The sequence below is a fragment of the Passer domesticus genome, chromosome 17 (assembly GCF_036417665.1).
Source record: "Passer domesticus isolate bPasDom1 chromosome 17, bPasDom1.hap1, whole genome shotgun sequence".
In the NCBI taxonomy this organism is placed as follows: Eukaryota; Metazoa; Chordata; class Aves; order Passeriformes; family Passeridae; genus Passer; species Passer domesticus.
In genome coordinates, this window is record NC_087490.1 from 1,753,425 (window position 1) to 1,768,770 (window position 15,346).

Genomic DNA, 15,346 nt, shown 5'->3' on the forward strand with positions numbered 1-15,346 from the left:
CACTCTGTCCTCCTCATCCCTTACCCCGTGCCCTCGGTGCCGGTGTCCCCTGGGATGTCCCTGGCGCCCCAAGTGACCCCACAGCACGCGGGTTTGGGGACATTTAATGCCCTGGGGTCCCAAAGCAGCGAAGCGCGCGGCGCAGCGGGGTCCCCGCCCGGGGGTCCCCACCTCCGGCCCCCCAATCCCTCCCCCGGCGGGGGTGGGACAGAGCCCGTCCCCCCGGAGCTGCCCCACGGCGGGGGGACAGGAGTGGCCTTGGGGACAGCCCCGGCGCTCCCGGGGCCCGAGCAGCGGCGGGGGCGAAGCGTCGTGCGGGGGCGGTGCCGTGCCACCAGTAGCACCAAGAGGGGGCACGGGGGTGACCCGGGCCTGCTCCCCAGGGTGGCACGGCGGGGTGGCCGCGGTGATGTCCCCGTCCCCGTCACGGCTCGGGGGGGGCGCGGCGGCGGGCGGTGACCGTGCGGTACGGGGGGCGGCCGCTGCCCCGCCTGCCGCGGGGCCCCCCGGGGGTCGCCGTGCCGGGGGCACCGCTGCCCGAGCCGGGCTCGGCCTCTGCGGGAAGAGAGGACAAAAGGGGAGTGTCAGGGGTGGGATGTCACCCCCCGCTCCAAAACCCCCGAGTCAGCGCTGGGGGCTGTGCTGTGGGTGTTGTGCCCCTCAGAAACGGGGGTCATTGCCCCTCTGTGGCTCTGGGTGTCCCCAACCACCCCTGGGGACACCCGCCCGAGGACCCCCCAGCTGGCACCCCTGCCTGGCACCCCCGCTTGGAGCCCTGAGGAAAAGCAGAGCTGGAATGGGGAGGGGGAGGAGGGGTGAGGGTGGGGGGCACCCTGGCACGGGGGGTGGCACCAGGGATCCCTGGGGACAGCGGGAGCACTGGGAGCTGCTTCAGCCCGAGAGGGTCCCGTGGTCTGCTGTGAGCCCGGGGGGCTCCATGAGCCTCCCTTGGCTCCAGGGCTCTCCATGGTCTCCCTTCTCCAAGGATTTCCTGGAGCCCTGGGGAGCTCCAGGGTTTCCCTTGGCCCAAGAGGGGCTCCTGGGTCTGCCGTGGTTCCAGAGGGGCTCTGGAGCTTCCCTTGGCCTTGGGGGACCTCCATAGGTCCCCTTGGTCCAAGAGGGGTCTCCTTGGTCTCCTTTGGAGTGAGAGGGTCTCTCCAGGGTCTCCCTGGAACCCTAAAGAGCTCCGGGGTTCCTCTTGGTCCCAGAGGGGTCTCCGTGGTCTCCTTTGGAGTGAGAGGGTCTCTCCAGGGTCTTCCTTGAACCTTGGCGAGCTCCAGAGTTTCCCTTGGCCCACAAGGATCTCCATGGTCACCTGTCCAAGAGTATTTCCATGTTTGGCTCTCTCAGTCCAAGAGGAACTCCATGGTCACCTGTCCCAGAGTATTTCCACGGTCACCTCTCTCAATCCAGGAGTATCTGCATGGTTGCCCCTCTCAATCCAAGAGTATTTCCATGTTTGCCTCTCAGTCCAGGAGGATCTTCATGGTTGCATGGCTGAATCCAAGAAATCTCCATGGCTGCCCCTCTCAATCCAAATGGATCTCCATGTTTGCCCCCCTCAATCCAAGAGGATCTCTATGGTCACCTCTCAATCCAAGAGGATTTCCATGTTTGCCTCTCCAGTCCAGGAGGATATCCATGGTTGTCCCTCTCAATCCAAGGGCATTTCCTCAGTTGCCCCTCTCAGTCCAAGAGTATTTCCATGGTTGTCCCTCTCAATCCAAGACATCTCCATGGCTGCCCCTCTCAGTCCAAGAGTATTTCCTCAGTTGCCTCTCAATCCAGGAGGATCTCCATGGCTGCCCCTCTCAATCCAGGAGGATCTCCATGGTCACCTCTCAATCCAGGAGGATCTCCATGGCTGCCCCTCTCAATCCAAGCAGGTCTCCGGGCTCTCCCGTGCCCGGAGCTCTCCGCTGCCCTGTCCTGGTGGCTCCAGCCCCCCGTGCTCCTCGCCCCTCCCGGGGTGCCCGGCGCTCGGGGCTGGCGCGGGGCGGGCCGGGGGTGGTTACCTGGCCAGGTGATGGCTTCCAGCAAGGTGACCCTTCTAGCCAGGACCTCCAGCCGGGCCTGCTGCCGCAGGAGGGTTTGGAAGCTACTGGCCTGGGGGAGAGGGAGAGAGCAGAGCAGAGCAGAGCAGAGTGCGCTGGCCCCGCGGCAGGCACGGGACAGGCACGGGGACAGGCACGGGGACAGGCACGGGACAGGCACGGGGACAGGCACGGGACACGGCAGGGGTGGCACAGCATGGCAGGGGCACGGCAGGGGTGCAGCCCCAGCAGCATGGGGGTGCTGGGGCACGAGGAGGGGGTGCCAGCTCTCCTAGGAGGGTCCTCCCGGTGTCATAGGGGTGCCGGGGGCTCCCCCATCCCTGCGGGTCCACGGGGACAGGGAGGGCCCCTTGTGCTGGCTTGATGTCGCTGGCAGTGCCCTGATGGGGACACTGATGTCCCTGACCTGGGGGTGCTCCCTCTGCCACCCCCAGCACGCTGAGCCCCCTGACATTTGGGGGGACACGTCCACAACCCGTGCAGGGAGACACTGCTCCCTCTGCCACCCCCAGCACGCTGAGCCCCCTGACATTTGGGGGGACACGTCCACAACCCCTGCAGGGGGACACTGCTCCCTCTGCCACCCCCAGCACAATGAGTTCCCAGAATGTTGGGGGGACACATCCCCAACCTTCTCAGAGGGCCACCAGCGTGTCCCCAACACTGAGACTGCCACAGGTGTCCCTGCCCGGGGGGGGCAGTGCCTGGGGGGCTCTGGGGTGCCCAGCTGGGGTGAGGCTGGGGGGACCCTGGTAGCCCTTCCTTTGAGTGGTCCCCAGGGCTGGCCACCATGCCACCATGTGGGTGATGACAAGGGCCACCGTGATGTCATGGCAGTCTGGTGACCTGCTGGCAGGGGTGGGGGTCACCCCGGGGGTCCCGTCCCCCTACTCACCGTAGAGCCCAATCATTGTTTCCAAGATTAAAACCCTCTCGGCTAAAATCTTGAGCGCCTCGCGGAGCTGGTGCAAACCCTCCCCCTGGGAAGAGAGAGACAGGGTCAGGGGGGCTGCACCCCAGATGGCCCCAGGCCACCCCCGGGGGGGACACGGGACCCCCCGACTCAACACGACACCAGGGGAAGGAGAGGGGGAACCCCTGGGGGGTCAGAGCCCCACCACCCAGTTTGGGTGACATTGGCACTGGGTGACACTGGCCAGGGACCCCCAGAGCCACCTTTGGGGTGCTGGGGATGAGGCATGGCACTGAGCAGAGTTGGGGACACCCAGGACGTCACTGGGGTGACACAGATGAGGTGTGGGGAGCTGGGGACACCCAGGACATCACTGGGGTGACACAGATGAGGTGTGGGGAGCTGGGGACACCCAGGACATCACTGGGGTGACACAGATAAGGTGTGGGGCTCTGGGCAGAGCTGGGGACACCCAGGACGTCACTGGGGTGACACAGATGAGGTGTGGGGAGCTGGGGACACCCAGGACATCACTGGGGTGACACAGATGAGGTGTGGGGCACTGAGCAGAGCTGGGGACACCCAGGACATCACTGGGGTGACACAGATGAGGTGTGGGGCACTGAGCAGAGCTGGGGACACCCAGGACATCACTGGGGTGACACAGATGAGGTGTGGGGCACTGAGCAGAGCTGGGGACACCCAGGACATCACTGGGGTGACACAGATGAGGTGTGGGGCACTGAGCAGAGCTGGGGACACCCAGGACATCACTGGGGACCCAGGGACAAGCTGTGGGAACAAGTGGGGACGCTGAGGACATCACTGGGGTCCCAGAGGTGCAGAGGACACAGGGAGGGTGTCGGGGTTCTCCCGTGCCCACCCCCCCAGCCCAGCCCCCCTGTCAGTGCCGTGTGTCCCTCCCGTCCCCGCTGTCCCCGGTGCCACTCACCCAAGTGCCCCTCTCGCCCGGCTCGCCGCGGGGGCCCGGCTCGCCCTGAAACAGAGAGGAGAGGGGCTGGCAGGGTGGGCACGGGGGGCTGCGGCCGGGGGGAGCCCCCCCACCCACGTACCTGCGCCCCGTCCTGCCCGCGGCTGCCCGGGTGGCCCTGGGGACCCTGTGGGGGGACAGAGCCCATCAGCACAGGGACACGGCCACAGCCCCGCCAGGGGACGTGCTGGCAGAGCCATGGCTGAGACCCCACAGCAGACCCCAAACCCCCCCATTACCGCACACCAGACCCCCCAAACCCCCCCATGACCCCACACCAACCCCCCCATTACCGCACACCAGACCCCGCAACCCACAACCCCCAAACCCCACCATGGTCTTGAACCCCCAAATCTCCCCCACACATCTCAGCCCCAAACCCAGCCCCCCACATCTCCCCCCAGCCCTGAACCCCACCCCCTAAACACCCCATGGCCCCCAGCCCCATTCTGGGGGTGGCTTTGGGGGGGGGCACAATGCTGGGGACACTGCCCACAGCCACACCCCATGGCCGGGTCCCCAGGGACTCTGGGGACAGGGGCTTGGGACCACCCAGCAGGGACAGGGTGTCTGGAGCAGAGGTGGCCCCCAAACCCTCCCTGCGTTGCCACCCCACCCTGACACAGCTACCACAGGGGACACCAGCAGCTGCCCAGGTGGCCCTGGGGACCCTACGGGGACACAGAAGCTGTCAGAGCCCCTGGGGGGCAGGGCCAGCCCCCCCTGGCTGTCACCCCCAGCCGGTGTCACGGTGTGGGGCTGGGGGCACTCACCCTGTCCCCCTTCTCCCCGGGGGCTCCGGGCGCTCCTGCTCTGCCCTGTGTGGGGACACGGCGGGGACATCAGCCCTGGGGGGCCACGGGGGCTCAGCCCTCTCCTGCCCCCCACCCCGCACTTACATCGGGTCCTGGGGGCCCGGGGGGACCAGTGGGACCCGGGGGGCCGGGGGGACCTGCAAGGACAGGGACACAGCTGAGCCCCGCACGGGGACACCGAGAGCACCCGGGGGGTGACAAGGGACAGGGACACACTCACCCATCGGCCCCGCGGGTCCGGGGGGTCCCACGGGACCCGTGACGCTCCCGGTGGCTTCGGTGAAGGTGTTGGAGAGGACGGGGTCCCCTGGGGGGAGAATGGAGGGGGCGTTTGGGGCAGGGCCCCCGTGACCCCGGCATCACCTGGGGACACGGGGGGGCCACATTCCCCTGCCCTGTGCGTCTCGTCCCTGTCACCCCAATGATGGCAGGAGGTCCCCAGCTCTTCCCAGCACCCCACACCTCATTGCTGGCACCCCAGTGTTGGCAGGGGGTGCCCCCACCTCATGCCTGGAATCCTGGGGGTGTCAGGGTCCCCGGCTGTGTCCAGTGCCCCACCTTCATCTCTGAACCCCAGAGATGGCAGGGGGGACCCCAGGGCTGCCCAGTGCCCCACACCTCATCCCCGGGACCCCAATGATGGCCTGGGGGTCCCCAGCTGTGCCCAGTGCCCCACACCTCATCCCCAGGACCCCAATGATGGCAGGCGGTGCCCCCACCTCATGCCTGGAATCCTGGGGGTGTCAGGGGTCCCCAGCTGTGCCCAGTGCCCTACATGTCATCCCCAGGACCCCAGTGACACCCAGGATGTCCCCACACCACCCCCAGCCCAGGTGATGCTCAAACCCCCCCAGCTGTGCCCTGCCCCAGCCCAGCCCCAGCCCAATCCCGTTTTTGGGGTCACGGGGAGGGGACCCCATCCCAGCCCCCCTTACTGGGCTCGGCCAGCCGGGGAATCGCCGGCCCCACAGGGGCAGGGGGGCCCGGGGGGCCGGGGGGCCCGGGGGACCCCTTCTCCCCAGGGAGCCCCCTGGCTCCGTCCCGGCCGGGCGGTCCTGGGGGCCCGGGGGGACCTGCAGGGAGGAAGAGGAGGGTGAGCATGGGGGCTGTGCAGCGCTGGAGCCCTTCTGAGCCCCCAAATGGACCCCCCAAATCTGCCCACCAGGAAAGGGGGGGGCTCAGCCGGGGTCCCCCGCACTGTCCCCCCGTACCTGGTGGCCCCGCTGGACCCTTCACCCCGGGGATTCCCGAGGGTCCCCGTCCTCCCGCGTCGCCCTTGGGGCCGGGGGGTCCCCTCCAGCCGGGTCTCCCTGCGGCACAGCAGCACCCTGAGGGGGGGACCCCGGGGACAGCCCCTCGGGGTGCCCCCCACCCACTCCCGGTCCCGCAGAGCTGGCCTGTCCCCGCGGGTGGCTCGGTGTCACCGCTGGGGACAGCTTTGCTTTTCCCCCAAAGTGAGGGGTCCTGCCCCCCCAAATATTGACAACACCCAGGCGTGTTCCCCGCCCTGCGGGGGCTGCCAGGCGGCACTGTCACTGTCACTGTCACTGTCACCCTGCCTTACCGTCATCCCCGGGGCTCCCGCGGGCGGCCGGGGACCCCCAGAGCTGCCCGGCCGGGGGTCCCCTGCCCGGGCTGCTGCCTTTGGGCGCTGCGGGCACGGGGGGCTCGGCCACCGCCAGCCGGGCCACCTGCCAAAGACACGGCGCGCTGGGTGACAGCAGGGGACACAAGTGACACCCCCCAGGGCCCTTGTGCCCCTCGGGGGGAGCAGGGGGGGTGGCCGGAGCCCAAACCGGGACTTGCCTGCGCCTCGAGGGAGGCGAGCCGGGCTGTCAGCTCCCCGACACGGCTGCAGTTCAGGCACCCTGCGGGGCAAATCGGGGGCACAGGCGGTGGGGTGGGGGGCAGCCGGGCCTCTGTGCCCGCCCCAGCGGGTTTGGGGGGGGACCCACCTGAGAAGGACGTGGGGTGCAGGGGGGGCCGGCGGGGGGCGGCGCTGGGGCGCCCGGGGTCCCGCAGGGTGAGGGAGGTGAGAGCCTCTGCCGAGGAAAGGGGGGTCAGCACGGGGGGACCCCCCCGGGGGGCATCGCCTCCTGTGGGAGACCTTCCTGTTGTACCTCCCTCCGGCACGCTGGGGGTGCAGGGCCCCACCCCTGCTCGGGGTGAGCCTCAGAGCCCGAGGCCCACCCACAACCCTGAGTCAGGATCCCCCAAACCAACCCACGGCCTTGAACCAGCCCCCCAAAACCCTCCATGGCCCCAACCCACAACCCCAAACCCACCCACGGTCCTTAACCCTTAACCTGACCCCCAAATCTCCCCATGGTCACCCCCCAATCTCAGCCCCACACCAGCCCCAGCCCCCCCAATTCCCCCTTCAGCCCTGAACCCCATCCCCCCAAACACCCCCACGGCCCCCAGCCCCATTCCGGGGGTGGCTTTGGAGGGGGGGCACAATCCTGGGGACACTGCCCACAGCCGCCCCCCACGGTGGGGTCCCAGGCCCTGTCCCACCGAGGGATCCCGGGCACAGCGGCTTGGGGCCACCCAGCGCGGCAGGAAAGGGGTGTGTGGAGCAGAGGTGGCCCCCCGAGCCCCCCCACGCTGTCACCCCACCCCGGCAGGCCACCGCCGTGCTGCAGGGGACAGCCCTAAGTGGGGCCAGATGTGGGGCAGGCGGCCAAGCATGCAGGGAGGAGGAGGAGGAGGAGGAGAAAGAGGAGGAGGAAGAGGAAGAACCCCCCACCTCCCCCAGCGCTGCGCCCACCCAGCTGCCCCCGGACCCCCCATGTCACCCGCTGCCCTGCAGACCCTCGGTGCCACCCCATGGTGTCCCCACCCCTGGGTGCCACCCGCTGCCCTCGCAGCCCCGGATCCCCGGAGCTGGGGCCGGGCTGGGACCCGCAGGGGGGTCCTGGGGGAGCAGCAGGAGCAGGAGGAGGAGGAGGAGGAGGATGTGGTGACAATGGGGACAAAGAACCCCCTGTCAGAGCTGGCAGCGCCCAAGCACGGCACAGCCTCGCACCCATTCATCCACTGCCCACGCACACCTGGCCACTCGTGGCTGGGGGGCTGCAGCCCCTCGTGGGCACTGCCATGCCGAGGAATGTCCATCTGTCCATCCACCCACACCCCGTCCATCGGCTGCTTCCGTTCCCCACCCCAGGCACATCCCGCTGCCCCCCTCACTCCTGTCCCCCTGATGTCCACCCACCACCCACCCGGGGATCTCTCCCCACACAGGGACATGCCCTCACCCACCCAGGAAGTTCTGTCCAGCCGCCTGTCCCCTCATCTGTCCCTCCATGGGCACAGCCAGCCATCCATACACAGGGACATCCACACACTAGCCCACCCATGGGAGAATCCTTCTGGCCGTCCATCCATCCATCATCCATCATCCATCCATCCATCCATCCATCCATCCGTCCATCCATCACCCATCCATCATCCATCCATCCATCCATCCATCCATCCATCCATCCATCCATCATCCATCATCCATCATCCATCCATCCATCCATCCATCCCTCATCCATCCATCCATCCATCCGTCCATCCATCACCCATCCATCATCCATCCATCCATCCATCCATCCATCCATCCATCCCTCATCCATCCATCCATCCATCCATCCATCCATCCATCCATCCATCATCCATCCATCCATCCATCCCTCATCCATCCATCCATCCATCCATCCATCCATCCATCCATCCATCATCCATCATCCATCCATCCATCCATCCCTCATCCATCCATCCATCTATCCATCCATCCATCCATCCATCCATCCATCCATCCATCCATCCATCATCCATCCATCCATCCATCATCCATCCATCATCCATCCATCCATCCATCCATCCATCCATCCATCATCCATCCATCCATCCATCATCCATCCATCCATCCATCCATCCATCCATCCATCCATCCATCATCCATCATCCATCCATCCATCCATCCATCCATCATCCATCCATCCATCCATCCATCCATCCATCCATCCATCCATCCATCTATCCATCCATCCATCCATCCATCCATCCATCCATCCATCCATCATCCATCCATCCATCCATCCCTCATCCATCCATCATCCATCCATCCATCATCCATCCATCCATACATCATCCATCCATCATCCATCCATCCATCCATCCATCCATCATCCATCCATCCATCCATCCATCCATCATCCATCATCCATCCATCCATCCATCCATCCATCCATCCATCCATCCATCCATCCATCCATCATCCATCCCTCATCCATCCATCCATCCATCCATCCATCCATCCATCCATCATCCATCCATCCATCATCCATCCATCATCCATCATCCATCCATCCATCCATCATCCATCCATCCATCCATCCATCCATCCATCCATCCATCATCCATCCATCATCCATCCATCCATCCATCCATCCATCCATCCATCATCCATCCATCCATCATCCATCCATCATCCATCATCCATCCATCCATCCATCATCCATCCGTCCATCCATCCATCCATCCATCCATCCATCATCCATCCATCCATCCATCCATCCATCCATCCATCCATCCATCCATCCATCATCCATCCATCCATCCATCATCCATCCATCCATCCATCCATCCATCCATCCATCCATCATCCATCCATCCATCCATCCATCCATCATCCATCCATCATCCATCCATCCATCCATCCATCCATCCATCATCCATCCATCCATCCATCCATCCATCCATCCATCCATCCATCATCCATCCATCATCCATCCATCCATCCATCCATCCATCCATCCATCCATCCATCCATCATCCATCCATCCATCATCCATCCATCATCCATCATCCATCCATCCATCCATCATCCATCCGTCCATCCATCCATCCATCCATCATCCATCCATCCATCCATCCATCCATCCATCCATCCATCATCCATCCATCCATCCATCATCCATCCATCCATCCATCCATCCATCCATCCATCATCCATCCATCCATCCATCCATCCATCATCCATCCATCATCCATCCATCCATCATCCATCCATCCATCCATCCATCCATCCATCCATCCATCCATCCATCCATCCATCATCCATCCATCCATCCATCCATCCATCATCCATCCATCCTACCTACCCAGACGTTCTTCTCCTCACCCACCATCCCCAGTGACACCAAGGCCGTGTCCCACAGCCCCCGGGTGCCACCTCCCCGCCCTGCCATGCCCTCATCCAGGCCATCTCCCACCTTGCTCGCAGCTGGCACCGGCGTGTCCGGGGCAGCAGCGCCACTCCAGCGCTGTCAGTGTCCTGTAGGTCACCCTGTAGAGCGGCCGCACCACGGCGCGGTAGCTGCGGCACAGAGGGGAGCGCTCACGCCCGCCCTGGGGACATCCCGGCTGTCCCTGCTGCCAGGGGACCCCGGCAGCCCCGCTCACCTGCCCCCGCTGCAGGCCAGGGGCCAGCGGCAGCCCTGGAAGACCCTCTGGAGGAAGGTGCCGTTCTGGATGTGGCACGACACCGTCCGTGTCACCGTGTAGGAGCACCAGTTGCTGGAAGGGAAACCACCGATGTCACCAGGGACACCACGGGGGTGCTGCCACCCCGGGAGATGCCCATCCCCGGTTTTTGGGGTGCCCATGGGGAGCCCTGCTGTGACACGTGGGGCTGCACATTCCTGCTGCATTCCCGGCAGCGCTGGCGCCATTCCCTGCAGTGGGCCCCGAGCCCCCCCGTGCCCCCAGCCCACCCCACACAAAGGGTCCTTTCTTCTGCCCCACATGCCAGGCTCTGCCCACCCCTCCCCGGGCACCCCAGCCTCAGTTTCCCCCCCCAGAAGGGGACACACTGCTGCCATGACACTGAGTGTCCCCATCCCCGCGGCGGGAAGGACTCGCCGTACCCCCAGCAGCTCTAAATTCAAAGGCTGCACAATTTGGGTCAAAAAATGAGCTTTTCGGGACCGCTGCAGTGCTGCAAGGAGGAGGCGGTGGCAGCAGGGACAAGCGGGCGCCGCGGGGGGACAATTGTCTGGGAGGTGCCGGAGGCGGGGGGGACAGCGGGGTGGCACAGGGCTTTCCGGCTGGGCAGCGTCCCAGGCGGGCACCGTGCCAGGGCTGTGCAAGCAGAGCCCGCCGGGGCTGTCGCCACGCTCCCGCTGCCACCCCGCCATGCCAAGGGGTCCCGGGTGGCATTGTCCCCCCTGGAGGGGTACCCAGCTGCCGGGCGGTGCCAGCTCCAGCTGTGGCAATGCCTGTTGGGATGGGATGGGATGGGATGGGATGGGATGGGATGGGATGGGATGGGATGGGATGGGGATGGGTCCCGGCTCGTTTCCCAAGGGGAATGCCCTCCCAGGAGCGGGCAGGAGCTGGCAGGCTTTGGCATGTGAGCGCCCGCGCGGCCCGGCGTGACCCCGGCCCACCCGGCACCGCTCTGGCACCGCGGGGTCCGGGCTCTGCTGCCAGGGCTTGTACCCACCCGGGGCAAAGCCCACAGCAGGTCTGGCTCCGAATCCCACTCCCATTCCCCAGATCAGCCGCTTGGCTTTGTGCCCCCGGCTCGGGCACGTGGGGTCCCAGCGAGGCGGCACGGAGGGATGGGTGGGATGGGGAGGGGGCTCGTGGGTGCTGGGTGCTGGCCTGGGGGTCCCGGGGGGACTCGGCACGGCTGTGCCAAGGCGCCGGGGGCTTCCTGGGCTTGGCCGGGAGGGGAAGGGGAAATGAGGCGGCTTCTGCCCGTCGCCTCACCGAGCCGAGCGGAACCGGGAGGTCCCGGCAATCCGGTGCCGGAGACACGGCCAGAGCCAAGGGTTTCCTGTAAACACCCCCCCCATCCCGGCACCCCCCCGGCGCTGCGGCGGGACAGGGACCACAGCCCCCCAGGGCAGCCACAGACCCCCGGAGTGGGCCACCTCCAAGGGACGGGCAGGACCTGGGGCTGGGGGCTTTTCCTCTTCACCAACCCAGCACTCCCAGTAGCCCCAGCATGTCAAGACAGCCCCAGCACCCCCAGTAGCCCAGGGAGCCCCACCGTGCCCAGCATTCCCAGCAGCCCCAGCATGCCAAGACAGCCCCAGCATCCCAATATGCCCAGGCAAACCCGGTAGCCTCAGCATGTCCCTGTATGCCCAGGCAGCCCCAGTAGTGCCAGTATGCCCAGCAGCCCCAATATCCATCCCAGTAATCCCAGCAGTCTCAGCCCCAGTATGCCCAGGCAGCCCCAGGATCCCAAAATGCCCCGGCAGCCCCAGTAGCCCCAGCACCTCCCAGCACCCTGCAGAGCCTGGCAGCTCTGATACCCCCAGTAAGTCGTGCCCAGTAGCCCCCCAGCCAGTCCTGCTGGCCCAGCAGCTCCCAGCCCCAGCAAGTCCAGCTAGCCACAGTATTCCCAGTGCCCCCAGCCTCCCCTGCCCCAGCAGCCCCAGCACCACGGCCCACACAGTCTGGAGTGCCCAGCTGCCAGTGCCCCCTGTCCGTGGTGCCCCTATGCCTGGTACAGAGCCCCCCAGTACCCACAGAACCCCGTGCCTGATGCCCCCTGCACCCAATGCCCCCATGGCTGATACCTTGGACCCCTGGTAGCCAGAGACGCCCAGAGTCTCCCAGGTGCCCACCTCCCTACGTCCCTGGTGTCCCCCGTGCCTGGAGCTCCCGGGTCCCTGACACCCCTGGTGCCGAGTACTCGGTGCACAATGCCCACAGCTGCCGGTGCCTGGTGCCCCCCGGTACCCTCAGCCCCTGGTGCCCTCGGTACCCGGTACCCACAGCCCCCGGTACCCGGTACCCACAGCCCGGTACCGGTACCCTCAGCCCCTGGTGCCCCCCGGTACCCACAGCCCCTGGTGCCCCCGGTGCCCTCAGCCCCTGGTGCCCCTGGTACCCCTGGTACCCGGTACCCACAGCCCCCGGTGCCCCCAATACTCCAGCCCCCGGTGCTCCCGGTAGCCGGTCCCCACAGCCCGCGGTGCCCGCAGCAGGCGGTGCTGCCCGGTGCCCGCATGCCCGTGTCCCCGGTGCCGGTACCTGCGGGCGGCGGGCGGCAGCAGGGCCGGGCTCCAGGCGGCGGCGGGCGGCGGCAGCAGGCAGAGGGACAGGCAGAGGGACAGGCAGAGGGACAGGCAGAGGGACAGGCAGAGCCCCAGGGCTGCGGGCAGGGCCGGGCGGCGGCTCCCCCGGCCCCCGGCCATGCCGCTCCACGGGGCTCGGCGCTGCCCGGCCACCGGCACCGGCACCGGCACCGAGCGGGCGGCGGGGGAGGGGAGGAGGAAGGAGGAGGGATGGAGGAGGGATGGAGGAGGAGGAGGGATGGAGGAGGGACCCCCCGCCTGCCCCCCCGCCTGCTCCCCGCCTTCCGCCCCGCCGGCGCAGGGGTCCGGCTGGCGGGGCGGGCACGGGGTGCGGGGGCAGTTTGGGAACTTGGGGGGCAAACCGGCCCCGGGGGGGGCAGGAACGGGGGGCCGGGGGAGGTGGGGGCCCGGGGAGGGCTCAGCGCGGGGAGGAGGCGCGATGGGGGCTGGGCCCGCCTGCGGGACCCCGGTCCCCGTGGGAGCGGCTGGGGGCACACGCGTGTGCGGGAGCCTGCGTGTGCATGCCTGTGCGTGCGCGTGGATTCACACACGAAATTCGCGTTTCTCCGTCGCTTTGCACACTTCTACACACGTGGAATCCACGCGTGTGTGCCCACGGATTCACACACGCGTGTGCACACCCAGGGGTGTTTGTGCCTGCGTGTGTGTGCGCGGCCCGGGCGTGTGCCCACCCACCACCCACCCTCCTGTCTGCCTGCCTGCCTGCCTGCCTCTTTGTCTGTCCGTCCGTCTGTCTGTCTGTCTCCTGCTGTTCTTCCAGCTGCCTCTGCCATGTGTGTGTGTGCGTGTGTGTGGTCCCCGTGGCGGGGCGTGCAAGGAGACCGCGTGTGTGCGTGTGTGTGCGTGTGTGTGTGTGCGCGGGTGGTCCCCGCCGGGGGGCCCTACAGAGTGTCTGTCTGTCTGCCTGTCTGTCTGTCTGTCTGGGGACACATCCCTGCAGTGGCAGCACCCCGGGACCCCCCACCCTGTCCTCCGCGGGCTGTGGGTGGGGGTCTCCCCAGCGCATCCCCCTCCCTGCCCGGCCCTCCGCGGTGGGCACACAGCAGCACCCCGCGCTGGAGCGCTACCCCAAGGACCCCCACCCATGGGTGCCCCTTGGGGTCCCCCCAGCCCTGCGGTCCCCGGTGTCCTGGGGCGGGGCCCCGGTGCTGTTTGCCCTCGCGGGTGCCCAAGGTCACCCCCGCTCCTGCTCAGACTAAACACGGCAGCGGCGGCGCCCGGGCCGGGGGGGCCCGGCGTGGGGACAGGGCTTTGCACCGGGTGACACACGTGTGTGTCCCCACAGCATGCAGGGCCCAGCCTCAGCTGCGCAGGGTCTTGTCCCCAAGGCCCTAAATGACACCCCCGGCCCTGGGTTCACCCCTCTCTGATGGCTTGAGCCCCTCCAGGGCTCCTAGGGGTGGCTGCAGGTCCCCGTGCCACGGCCCTGTCCCACCTCCGTGCTCCCATCACAGCTCCATGTCCCCTTATCAAGTCCCAGCTCCGTGTCCCTGCTCTGGCTGCAGGTCCCCATGCCACGGCCCTGCCCTGGATTTATGTCCCCGTGTCCCTGCCATGTCCCTGCCATGTCCCCATGGCACGAGCCAGCTCTGTCCCCATGCCGTGCCCCCGCCCCAGCTCCAGGTCCTTCTGCCATGTCCCATTTCTGGATCGCTGTCCTGTCTCCCTGTCCCCATCCCATCTCCATGTCCCCATGCCGTGTCCCTGTCCCGTGCCAGCCCCGCACGAGATCTGAGCTCAGCTCATTGCCCCGGTGGCCCTGCCCGTGCGGGCTGGCAGGGAGCGAGTGCCCCACCGTGGGGACAGCAACGGGGACGGGTGGGTGTCCCCATGCCCGACCCGGGACCCCCCACGTGCCCGAAGCCACCAGGTGGCACTGCGAGGCCACCGCGGCCATCGCTGCCCGGCCCCCAACCCTAACCCAAACTGTCCCCAGTGGGCACAACCACAGTGACAACTCTCCTGTCGCCAGATCTGTCCCCAGGTGTCTCTCCGTGGGTACAACCACGGTGTCAACTCCCCTGTCCCCAGATCTGTCCTGCCATGGGCACAGCCACGACAGCTCCCCAGCCTCCAGGTGTGTCCCTTCATGGTCTCAGCCAGAGTGACACCTCCCATCCCCCCCTCTGTCCCCAGATCTGTCCCTTGGCAGGCAGAGCCACGAGCCCTTGGGCTGAAGGTGACAGATATTGGGGTGCCTTTGTGGCTCAGGGCCTCCTGCCACCTCCTGTGCCTCAGTTTCCCCACGAGGCTGTAGGAAACACCTGCCCTAAGGAGGGACAAAGTGTCCCCTCAAGCAGGGTGGTACAGGTGGGGGACAGCCGCCCAAGGGGACACCGAGGGTGTGTCCCCAGTGGGGGTGGCCGGCCCCAGTGCAGGTGCCCAGTCCCCAGTGTGTGTCCCCGCGGTGGGTGTCCAGTCCTGGTGGGTGTCCCCGGTCCTGCAGTGTCCCCACTATGGCTGCCCAC

General features: G+C 66.8%; 2 protein-coding genes across 5 annotated transcripts; both read right to left on the minus strand.

The window, feature by feature from the left end:
* Window positions 1-14: 14 nt before the first annotated feature.
* EMID1 (EMI domain containing 1) lies at window positions 15-13,003 on the minus strand. 4 transcript variants are annotated; one of them, XR_010348758.1, is made up of 16 exons: window positions 12,814-13,003; window positions 10,228-10,341; window positions 10,038-10,141; window positions 6,729-6,869; window positions 6,580-6,641; window positions 6,338-6,464; window positions 5,985-6,083; window positions 5,709-5,846; window positions 4,994-5,080; window positions 4,858-4,910; window positions 4,732-4,776; window positions 4,041-4,085; window positions 3,920-3,964; window positions 2,950-3,034; window positions 2,016-2,106; window positions 507-555 (listed from the first exon to the last, which is right to left on the minus strand). XR_010348758.1 is itself a non-coding variant. In XM_064392704.1 (15 exons), the coding sequence occupies exons 1-15, from the start codon at window positions 12,975-12,977 to the stop codon at window positions 425-427; spliced, it is 1,386 nt and encodes a 461-aa protein (XP_064248774.1). In that variant the 5' UTR covers window positions 12,978-13,003; the 3' UTR covers window positions 282-424. The 4 variants fall into 4 exon arrangements, 3 of the variants coding, with proteins under 3 accessions (XP_064248772.1, XP_064248774.1, XP_064248773.1); XM_064392704.1 differs by lacking the exon at window positions 2,016-2,106 and having other exon boundaries at window positions 282-555; window positions 6,729-6,815; XM_064392703.1 differs by lacking the exon at window positions 2,016-2,106 and having other exon boundaries at window positions 282-555.
* On the minus strand, window positions 625-1,643 carry LOC135282588 (cuticle collagen 34-like). Its single transcript, XM_064392498.1, is given in 6 exon segments — window positions 625-708; window positions 711-910; window positions 913-957; window positions 960-1,029; window positions 1,032-1,345; window positions 1,619-1,643. Coding segments are annotated over 6 exon segments (738 nt in total).
* Window positions 13,004-15,346: the final 2,343 nt, after the last annotated feature.

Coding starts and splice junctions, on each gene's coding strand:
- EMID1 (XM_064392702.1), bottom strand. CDS start 12,977: ATGGCCGGGGGCCGGGGGAGCCGCCGCCCGGCCCTGCCCGCAGCCCTG. Junction 6,642..6,728: donor GCACCCCACGTCCTTCTCAG/GTGGGTCCCCCC, acceptor TTTGCCCCGCAG/GGTGCCTGAACTGCAGCCGT. Junction 5,081..5,708: donor TCCCCGGCTGGCCGAGCCCA/GTAAGGGGGGCT, acceptor TTCTCCCCCCAG/GGGACCCCGTCCTCTCCAAC.